This window comes from Neodiprion fabricii, chromosome 1 (genome assembly GCF_021155785.1).
Source record: "Neodiprion fabricii isolate iyNeoFabr1 chromosome 1, iyNeoFabr1.1, whole genome shotgun sequence".
In the NCBI taxonomy this organism is placed as follows: Eukaryota; Metazoa; Arthropoda; class Insecta; order Hymenoptera; family Diprionidae; genus Neodiprion; species Neodiprion fabricii.
The window spans coordinates 34606571-34617394 of record NC_060239.1 but is presented as its reverse complement, the minus strand read 5'-3'; the positions used below and the strand labels follow the sequence as shown (position 1 = coordinate 34617394).

General features: G+C 39.9%; 2 protein-coding genes across 4 annotated transcripts; one reads left to right on the top strand and one right to left on the bottom strand.

The window, feature by feature from the left end:
* Positions 1-343: 343 nt before the first annotated feature.
* On the bottom strand, positions 344-5689 carry LOC124185082. Of its 2 annotated transcripts, XM_046575482.1 has the most exons (7): positions 5415-5689; positions 4839-5279; positions 4264-4763; positions 3974-4182; positions 2584-2647; positions 2278-2484; positions 344-873 (listed from the first exon to the last, which is right to left on the bottom strand). In XM_046575482.1, the coding sequence occupies exons 1-6, from the start codon at positions 5516-5518 to the stop codon at positions 2294-2296; spliced, it is 1509 nt and encodes a 502-aa protein (XP_046431438.1). In that variant the 5' UTR covers positions 5519-5689; the 3' UTR covers positions 344-873; positions 2278-2293. The 2 variants fall into 2 exon arrangements, with proteins under 2 accessions (XP_046431438.1, XP_046431429.1); XM_046575473.1 differs by lacking the exon at positions 344-873 and having other exon boundaries at positions 1968-2484.
* Positions 5690-5884: 195 nt separating this feature from the next.
* Positions 5885-8427, top strand: LOC124185136 (proteasome subunit alpha type-5). 2 transcript variants are annotated; one of them, XM_046575585.1, is made up of 4 exons: positions 5885-6030; positions 6604-7164; positions 7428-7574; positions 8210-8427. In XM_046575585.1, exons 2-4 carry the CDS (start codon positions 6604-6606, stop codon positions 8306-8308), a joined length of 807 nt encoding a protein of 268 aa, XP_046431541.1. In that variant the 5' UTR covers positions 5885-6030; the 3' UTR covers positions 8309-8427. The 2 variants fall into 2 exon arrangements, with proteins under 2 accessions (XP_046431541.1, XP_046431530.1); XM_046575574.1 differs by lacking the exons at positions 5885-6030; positions 8210-8427 and having other exon boundaries at positions 7428-7805.
* Positions 8428-10824: the final 2397 nt, after the last annotated feature.

Below are 10824 nucleotides of genomic sequence, written 5' to 3'. Positions count from 1 at the left end.
TGCTAAAGTAACTTGCGATCCGATGCCAGAGTTATGTTGGTAACACGCGTTGCATGAATATTGATGAAGTTAAAACGCGAGTAATTAAACTCTTAAATCTCGTAAAAGCACTTACGCAACTAATTTATCGATATTTTTCGGTAACACTTTGACTCACTCTCTCCCTCCCTCTCTCTCTCTCTCACACACATCGCGTACAAACGGCGCTTCTTACTGTCCGGTATTTTGCATCGGGTAAAAATCCAAGTCGACTCGTACAAGCTGATTACATAAAAAAATGGGACAGAAAAATGCAGGTGGTAAAAATTTTTTGTACACAAATGTTACCAAAATTCGTGACGTGTTTATTGATGTTTTGAAATTTGAAACAACTTTGCGATACAGAATATATCGACAATTTTCAAAGCGCCAAACGGAAATTAAATTGTTGCAAATTTCGTACTCGAGGATTAATTCGCAGGTGTTATAATTAAAACGAGTAATTATCGACGCGGCTATCAAATCAGACGGTGAAATTTAACGTTAATCGCTTGTAATAATGCCTCGAGTACAAGATTGATGGCGTAAAATGTAATGCAACGCATTAATATTCAAATTGAATGTACAACTTGACACGATAAGATTACTTGAAGCGCGTGTTCATTGAAGGCGTGTGAGAAAGTTGGAAATAAAAAAAATAACTTCGGTCGCCTATATATATAATATTTGCAACTTTCTCACGGCATCGTGCCAAATATGGAAACCCTGTTACATATAACGAATGCGGCATTGTGAGAGAAGAAGGCATAAAACACGTTCCTTCCTTCTTGGCGAATCGGCGAGGAGCGTTTATCCGAGCGCATGGCACGAGGCTTTGGTCTACTGGACTAGAACCTAGAACATAAAGCACCGTCAGTTTAAGCCGATTTGCGATGCCGATTAGAGGGAACGGTAGGCATATAAACCGCGTTACACGTTGCATTAGAACCGCTTCTTGTGTAAGTACATACTTCTTGTTATATATCTTTATGTACTCAGGTACCTTTCTTAGAGAATAATAAAATTCTGCCGAAGGTGTGTTGTGAACGTAATACGCGATACGAGATGAGCTGGAAGTTGGCGAAACTTGTACACGTCCAGATGTGATTCGATTGTACGTCTAGTCAGGCAACTCGAGCTCGTGAATTCACATCGCTTCGGTGTATTAAGTATATCTGATTTCGTCGTAACCGAAGAGCCGAGTCGCTGCTGCTTTAGCCACACGTTGCTACGGCTACATAGTTGGGAATTGAATTTATTATACGAGGAATAACTCTTTCCCGCTGCAGTAAACGAAATATACCGTATAATTTCCACTTCTAATATTTCAAGTCCGAGATATTTATGAGGCGATAAACGGCGAATGAAAAAGTAAGATTTTTCCCCTCTTTTATATTTACTCAATTTTTCCCTATTTCTTTATCATTTTAATTTCTTTATTTATTTCCTCAATATAGCTTCCGATGTTTCACCGATTGAAAATTATTATTCTACCTGTCGCTCGCTTCCTCTTCTCGTGTTTCTTTTTCTTCGCGGTTCCCATCTCACTTTGGATATTCCTATCTCCTGGAGTTAATTCCTCAACTTCGGAGTTATGCATACGACGTTAGAAAATGACGGGGGGAAAATAAAACGAGAGACTAACAGAAATGACAAAGATTTGTAGCACGATAGTTCCGAGTGATTTTCTACCTCCTTGTAAACGCGCAAGCTTGTAGAAATTATTTCTATTCATAAATCAGCCGAAAGAAACTTGTACCGTTAAAAAATACCTATACTACACATAAAAATCTTACGTAACTGTCATTATACACCTTTTTATATATTGTAGACCCGTATGGTACAAACAACGCGTTTCGCACGATTATATACATCGCTGGGCAAATGTGTGATGTAATTGCCGAATTATAGGTGTAATAGGATTTTACAATCAAGAATTATACTCCAGCGACATGTTTATGATCGATTTATTCATACGCTAAATATATTTAAGCGATATATTACAAGCCTAATACATTATATGTACCTATACACTTTTTCGCGATCGTCGATTTCCTGTATCAGTCATCATATATATCGACAGCTCAAAAGAATCAGAACCGGTGATTAAATCATCACAAAATGGAAATTCATCATTCGATAATGTGTTAGAATTGGGCGGATTACCAAATCGTTACGCAATAGGACCTGTGCATTTTTTTTCATACGGATGAATGTAGTTATTCACTTATACTTATACAACGCAGTTGTTCAATTTACCTCAAACTTCAACAAGTTAATTTCGTTTTAAAGGAACAATTCCAACAGCTTTGCCAGGTTTTCCTTCGTCGTGTAAAATTAATCCCATTTCATGAAGTACAGCGCTGTCAGCCACACCGATTTTGTTCAAACCTCGAACGACGTCTTGATTAGATTGATTATTCTCGCAGACATTTCTCATGGCAAGAATCGTCCACTGCATGATTACTGAATTTTCAAGCGTTAAGAAAAATTTGGCATTTAATTGAAGGATAGAAAGAAAAGAATCTTAAATCATGCGCCAATCCGATGATTTGTCAAGGATACGTGGATTTCTTGCGTCCATGTTACAACAATCTAAGAGCAACGGAATTCCGTCAGTTTCTCGAAGCTGCAACAAATTTATAATGATACTGGGCGCTCAAGTTAGCCATTTTCCTGCAGGGACAAATCAGCGTTAGGAGTTCAAGAATAGCTGTTACAAAATTATGAAACCATTTTTGCGATGTTTCCACATCTCCACGAAATGTTTAAAACAATTTTCAACACACTGCCACCATGTTTTCCTAAATTTCTTTTCGAATAAACACTGAAATATAAATTTAAGTCCACGTCCTGTGTCGGAAAAAAATACTGTTCTAAATTCGAACACTTTTCATAAATCATATAAAATTAAAATGGCCGCCATTGGCAGGCTTGCGATTTAATTTCGACTGTACAATAAATTCCGGCACTCCTCAGTAATCGAGCGACATTACGCGGGACTCGAAACGATGGCAAGAATAGCTGAGCTATGACTTCGAATTCGATCAATGCTAAAAACTCGAGAAATCACCTTGCCGAATTCACTCGCATAAAACTGTGTACACGTATTGCCTGTCGCTCGCTGTTAAGGGGTAGCTATGTGGGTATGTGAGAGGGAACGGGTTAGCAGTAATCTTGACCGGTTCTCCGAAACTTGAGAACGATTGATCGGTACGTAACGTGTACGATCACATTCGTACATGACAGAACATCGTGAGCATTTACACAGCCAGGTTGCAGTCGCGTTGTACGGCGTATATACCAATGAATTACCGCAGTCATTGCGATCGTGCTACGGTGTACTGTAAATTCCTAATGAAGTATCGGATTGTAACTAATGACCGTGTCGAATAGCTGGGCTAAAGCAGTTAATTCTCTCTTTGTTCGTTACCAAGCGTAATAAAACGATAAACGAATCGATTTTTCATCGCGAACACCATCGATTTCCATACCCTGTTTATTGTTGATCTGCGTTACAGCGGTGACAAAATTTAGCGGCATTTTGAATTTACGGTTCTCGTTATGTTATGTTCTAATTTGTACTTTTAACATGTCTCGATACTATAGATCGCTGATAGAATAGAAATATGTTGTCTCTGTATCGACAATAATAACGAGGCTAGCCGACTGTCGGTTAGATAGAGAATCTCCGATTCAAGTCAGGAACAAGAATATCGATAACCCGGGGATGCCATCACTGCCAATACGAATAAGCAGACGATAAAGCAAACAGAGCTAACTACTGATGAGCTCGTATAGCGAACGTTGGTAAAAACAAAATTTGCATTGATTGAGGCAAGGCTTATTTTTAAAATTGCTTCAGACTCATGATTCCGTGACAAGATAAATTATTTGACTCTATGATACCGAAATCGACCAACGATGATTCGGTGATCAAGTTCCTTTCACTCACCAACTCCTGATTAGCCTTATGTTTGTGTACCATGTTTCCAATAACTCGAATCAGTCCAGCTTTAAATCCGAAAGCGGGATGAGACTGAATATCGTTGGTTTTGTGGCCGGAAGAATTTTCTCCACTCGGTGCGAGCTCGCTGAGTTTTTGCACAGGTGTGAAGAAATTGTCAGATTCCCTGCCAACCATGTGCAACGACTTCAATAAGACTGAAAATATTGCAAATCTTTTTAATTTTAATGAGATCATACTTCTTTTTCCGATAATAGACAGTGATCAGGCATACTCACATATACAGTTGATTAGCAGGCTTTTGTCTTCTTGAAGATTATTAGAATAGTTACTGGACGATGTTCTCGACGTAACAACTCCAAGTATATCCAAAAGTATTGTGATCTCCATTGGCTCAGTGCCGTCCAAATACGAGTTTACCGTTTTCAGTACCAAATCACTCTTTTTCTTGAAGCGTTCTGATAAAAAAGATATAACCTCTTGGGAAAGATTAAGCTCAGAGTTACGCAACTCCTGCAGGAGAAATTCCAGCAAATAAAGCCTGTCCTCGATCAATATTTTGTCGTAAACGTTTTGAAGCCTCCCAGGATTTTCCAATAAGTACTTTAGAGCATCGGTTGCTGATGGAATTCCCAATTTGACTGGCTTGATTAACAATATCGTCAACTCGTTCTTTGCTGTTTCAGAGTAATAGTTTTCCTCACAAACAGTGAGAACGTTATGAATGAAAGCGCAGGCTGCCCTCAAGACTGGAAAATGATCGTGCCGAATGAGCATCCTGTGTAAAAATACATACATCAATATGCAGGAAAAAATTTAGTCAGACTCTCATCTAAATAATCTAACGTCTTACATCGTTGCTTCCTTAAAGCGTTCGTCGTGAATGGCAGGTGGTGAATATTTACAAAGATTACATAGAAACTGTACACATAGTCTGAGAAGTTCGAGTTCGTCATCAGATAATTTTCTCACATCTAATAAATGTTGCACAACGTAGTCGGCAGCCCACTCGGCCACACCGTTGTAAGGAAAATGAGTAAGGAAAGGATAACCATGTTCGTCTGTTGAGTCGCCAATGGAAACCTTAGCGTAATTTCTCCCAAGAGCTGCGTAAAAATCCTCACTTTCCATAGGTGTTAATGTGTTCGCATCATATTCTTTGGGAGTATAGCCGTTCACACATGAATTCATCAAGCATTTTATCAGCATTATCTTTACCCTCATAGGCACATTCCTGGGAGAGTTTGTCAGGGCGTCAGATATCCTGGCGACAATGAGTGGATTCACTAATTTTCTGGAAAATAAACGAAGGTTGAAATTAACAGGTAGAACATAATGTAAGTTTGAGGTTATGATACCATCTTTTGTAAATATACCGTTGTCAGGATCTGAAATTTCGCGACTCGTTACGCACGACTTATTAACATACCCATTTTCAGCCCTCGGAAAAAACTTGGGCTTCAGAATGCTCAATAACGTTTCCCAATCCTCTGTTTGGATACACGATTCTAACCTCGCTTCATTTGTATCCATTATTACACTTCAAACCGAGAACAGCATCGAAGATTGAATCTGCAGCGACTTGTTTTTCGACCAAATTATAGATACAAACTCATAACTCTTCCACCAAAGATTTTACTCTGACATTTCTCATCACTCAGCACTTTGACAGATTCCAGCGCCGGGCACGTGCGTCAAACCTTGCGTCAAACTCCGTTGAGATGATTCAACAACGAAAGTCAAAATAATTACGAATTTTTCTTGGTATAAGTCATTTAATTCCGTATTAAAATAGATTAATTTATCCTTATATTCACCATAAATACTTTTAATAACTGGGTTGCGTTTTTTTTGCCGTACTTTTGCGACACCGTTGAATAATGGCTAAAATTGTGAGCGAAATCAAAGCGTCGTTTGACTCTGTAGTAACTACAACGCCAATCTGCTGTCGTGACTGGCGCGTTTCTAACGAGCTAGTGCAGTCGGTCCGTAACGTTGTCGTATATTCAGAATTACTTTGACCCTACACTACCCGGAATAAGACGGTAAGACGTGAATTTTACATATTATAATTCAGAGATCAAATAAATTCGAATGCCGTTTCAATCCTGGCGTAATAGTGACCGGTGTAACGCCGTAATGTTTTGCAATGTCATCATGCATAACCTGCATGAAGAATGCGATGAACGTTTTGTCTGTAAATAAGTTCGTATATTTCTCCAAAAATAATATATTGAAGTCCGATAAACAATACGGTTTACAATATTCGATGCAATTTCATGTATGAATTATGAAATTTGTCAGCAGCGGTGATAACATAACCTCAATTTCAATGTACTAATATTTTATTGACGGCTGCTGCTTATCCGCTTGATTTGCAGTTAGACGCTTTGTATTGAGATAAAATCGAAATTGCAAGCTAGATCAGTGGTTGTATACACTTCAATAGATACACCAGTAATTCGAATTTAATTCTCAGTTGTGTAATTTGAGATGGCTCGGTATTGATTCTGAAGTCGACTGTAATATAAAGAAACAATTCTGTGATTGCACGTAAGAAAATTGGAGAAAGTGATGAAAGAAGTATATCACCTTACCCATTTTTGTTTTCGTTTCAGATGTTTCTAACACGTTCCGAATACGATCGCGGTGTGAATACTTTTTCACCGGAAGGTCGTTTGCTGCAATTGGAATATGCCAACCAAGCGATCAAGCTGGGATGTACAGCAATTGGTATATCGACATCAGAAGGTGTTGTCCTGGCGGTAGAGAAGCGTGTGACGTCGCCATTGATGGAGCCGACAACAATAGAAAAGATAGTTGAAATCGACAAGCACATTGGCTGTGCGTCTTCTGGTTTCATGGCGGACTCAAGGACTCTAATTGACAGAGCTAGAGTCGAATGCCAGAACCACTGGTTCATTTATAATGAAAAAATGACCGTAGAATCCGCCGCCCAAGCCGTATCTAATTTAGCCATCCAATTCGGGGATAGCGACGACGATGGTAGCGCGATGTCAAGACCCTTTGGCGTCGCAATTTTGTTTGCTGGAATTGACGAACATGGACCACAACTGTTTCACATGGATCCATCTGGTACTTTCGTTCAATTCGACGCCATGGCTATTGGTTCGGGGAGCGAAGGGGCTCAACAATCGCTTCAAGAAGTTTACCATAAGGTTTGTATAAATTAGTTATATTTCACAATTGCATTGTAGTTTTGCATTGAAGAGGAGACAGAAAATGTTAATATGCCAATGACCACTGATCCGGGAGTGTAACAAATCCCTGGTAATACTCGCAGGGAATGGTGCAATTTTCAAGTGAAGCCTAATTCTCTGAAGATGGCTTTACAAGCTTCAAAGACAATGCAGCGTGGATATTTGTATTCATTTCGATTTTACAATATGTCGACGATGGTGGTTTTCATTTGTTTGTGCAGTCTATGACTCTGAAGGAGGCCATAACGTCTGTCCTGACGATTTTGAAGCAAGTAATGGAGGAAAAGTTAAGCGACACTAACATCGAGGTCATGACAATGACGCCCGGGAAAATGTTCTATATGTTTACAAAGGAGGAGCTACAGGAGGTGATCAAAGACATTGCTTAAATCAAATTTTCACACGATTTTGGTTGAAAGTATGAAATTGAACATTATAGGTAAAATCGTGGGTCAAAGTAACATACTTACGTGAATGAAATTACTGTGAATTACCTATACTTAATTTCGGAAGCTGAGAAATCATGTTATAACTTTATCGTCTTTTTTAATCTAACGGTTTACAAAATCGGTAGGAAAATATAAAAATTCTACAATTAATACTTACGTTGACTCTCCTAGCTGAGAGAAACACCTTTGATCCGAAACATCCCAATCAAGTATTCGATACTTCCCGATTTTTTGAATCTTTGTGTCAAATTCCTGCTACCATAAACATCAGAAATGATGGGTGTGTTATTATAGATTTCTTACATCTTTTCAAAACGAACGTCCATCTTCGATCATTCTTCAATTTCAGAACCATGCCCTCGTGGGCTCGACATTAGGTAATATTTGTCCACAGTGACACAGCAGTGAATGCGAAGTTGTGTAGTTATTTACTGTTTTCGTACATTCACTGCTACTGATCGCCATATTATATCAACGTATTGACCAGTCGCAACAGAAGAATAATCTTAGCCTTTTGTTTCTTTAACCCCTTTTTCTGGAATGCTTTTGCATAGATCATAAAAAACCAGCCGTCATTGAAGGAAGAACAGTCAAAACCAAAGTCAGATAATCGCGCGGTACTGCCAGGAGCCGCATCTACCTCTAGCGCCTGAAGAGATCTATCAAATTCATACGTATTCTCTAAATCGAACTTTCCCTATTCTATTATGCTAACTTCATTCCGTGTCGCACTTATTAACCTTTTATAGAATAAAAATTTCTCAAATGAAAATATCTCTCCTAATTTTATTGTCCGCTGTGCATGATTCGTGCCGTTGCTTACTTTTTGAACTAAGCATGTATATCTCTCTAACGTTTTTAATGTAATATGTGTTTCAGGGAATTTTCTAATATATAATGGCGTCAAACTCGATGAAAATCTTATCGCGACTCGCTGTCGTCTATGGTCAATTAGATATAAATGATCGAGACGGCTCTTTACTCTATCGAAGCCGAAAATGTGACGAAAATTTATATGACCGTAAAATTGTGGACTACTTAGTCAACCGCTTATGTCGAAGTTGCGAGGTGGGCCAAGCGTTGAGACATATGGCGGATATTTGCAATCGGTGTTGCAATTTCGTGATAAATTGGCGGTGTTTTTAGTACCGCAAGAAAAAAATAAAAAGTACATCGTATCGACGGAAATATGTGGACTGATTTGATCGTATTCTTGTTAATAAGCCGTATCCTCGTATAGTTGAATTTCGAGTTTGATTAAAAAACCTGTTTCAGAAATCAATACGGACCGGATCAATAGAGGTGAAAAGTTTGAAAGCCTTCGAGAGTCACGCGGTACATAGACTCGGAACAAAATGTATAGTGGGAAGTTCCGCGTCTATGTGTATATACGTTATAGCCACGGTTTAATTTCAATTAAAACGTTCTGAATGCTGGTATCCGAAATCAATAATTAATTTCGCCCGGGATTCTGTAAAACCGAGCCGCGATGCTTCCGTCCGTTGGTCGTTGGGGATTGGCGATGAGAACGGTCCTGGTTGGCTGACGGTGACTGGGAAATCGCGATAAAACGTCCCTTTTTATCCCTCCTGCCCCGGCTCCCTGACCCGCGAGATTATTGGATATTATTACGTTTCAACCGTTCAAACCTGGCTCGATTCGCCGGCTTAAAGCCTTCGCGTTTCGCTCACTCGGCTCTCGCTGGCACTCGCTGATTGTGGAAGGCGTTTAAACCGTATTCACCCGGGATCGAAGCGACACTCGTCACATCCCGCATCATAACTTCCATTAAATTCAACGAAAAGTGAACGCGCGTTAGAGCGAGAAGAAAAAAAAGAAATTCGGCGAAAGGAGAAGGTCCGCGTCTCGATAAATCATTTCTTGCAACGAGTTAATCGACAGTTGCGCAACACTTAAGGGGATGCTATAGTCTGTCCTTACCGACTGCGTTAGATGTACTCTATTTTCGCTGTCATCAGAGGCGGCCGAATTCTATATGCAATTCTGTACAAAAAACCAGGAATGCAGTATGCTTTTACGAAAAAATAAAGTAATGATATAGAGAATAAGAAATCACGATCACGGTTTCGTATTCTTTACGCTATATCTTTATTTTTGCGTAAAATCAAAATGAGTTAGAGTGGTTTTGTTGAGAATTGCGCGATGTTTATTCTCCGATAGTAGCCCCAATAGACGAGTTTTATCGCTGTCGGTAACACGAATCACTTATAGCATTCTCATAACTTTATAAGGTGAGCATGAAATTTGAGTACATATTCAAGCTGCAGCGACGACGTCTGTTACTTCACTATCTACACCTGTGTATTTCGAAAGCGGAAACGGTTCTATTCCGTTCCATATACTAAACGGTAACCACGTGGTTACGCAACGTTTAAGTACCCATGGCTACTACCCGATCATTACACCGTGATTAATTATAACATTACGAACTTGTGGACAAGTAAATGTACCACGGCTGGATAATTATCTAACGTAATAAACCTACATACGCTTACTTCGGGGAATAATAAAGTTTATTTGTTTTCTTTTCCTACGAATTGAATTATTATTCCGCGAGTATGGGTATATTATCGCAAAACTCGATCTGCGAAAGTGGCAAAGCTCGGCGATATATCTCGCGACTCGCCTCGTGTTCTTTTAAAAGACGTCGCGTCACGGGCGACGGGCCTAAGAACCTGCGACCCTGATGAACCCGAGTGACGCGGGGGTGTTGGAAAATGGCGGAGACTCCACCTCCTCGGGGTGAAACCCCCGCGGCATATAACGGGCGAGGGTGCTGCCTGGGAGAATGGCTCGAGACTCTCGGTTCGTAATTAACCGAGTGTGATGGGAGACGGGATAGTCCCTGTAGTCCCTAGTCCCGTTTGAGTCTCGGAACTCCCCGGGGAACCCAGTCGTCCTATCAGACGCCAACACTCGCTCCTATACCATCAAAACGCCCTGCCATTCGGAGGCATTGCCCGTCGGATAATTGCCTCCCGCAAGTAACAGCCTCGACGTTTCCACGAACTCGAACAAACCGAGATCGTACCGACACCTTGCTCTAACCTTTTCAGGAGCATCGCCGAGACGTAGACTTTTTTTAAACGATATCTGGTGACGGGAGATATTCATCTTCGATAATTTCTTCGAGAAATCCGAACGGAGC

Bases quoted from the DNA above. Each gene is read 5' to 3' on its own strand.
- LOC124185082 (XM_046575482.1), bottom strand. From the start codon at position 5,518: ATGGATACAAATGAAGCGAGGTTAGAATCGTGTATCCAAACAGAGGAT. The intron at 4,764-4,838 runs GTAAGACGTTAG...ATTTTTACACAG, and splicing joins CGCTTTAAGGAAGCAACGAT to GATGCTCATTCGGCACGATC. The intron at 2,648-3,973 runs GTGAGTGAAAGG...AATTTGTTGCAG, and splicing joins ATAAGGCTAATCAGGAGTTG to CTTCGAGAAACTGACGGAAT.
- LOC124185136 (XM_046575585.1), top strand. From the start codon at position 6,604: ATGTTTCTAACACGTTCCGAATACGATCGCGGTGTGAATACTTTTTCA. The intron at 7,165-7,427 runs GTTTGTATAAAT...TTGTTTGTGCAG, and splicing joins TTCAAGAAGTTTACCATAAG to TCTATGACTCTGAAGGAGGC. The intron at 7,575-8,209 runs GTGATCAAAGAC...GCTTTTGCATAG, and splicing joins CAAAGGAGGAGCTACAGGAG to ATCATAAAAAACCAGCCGTC.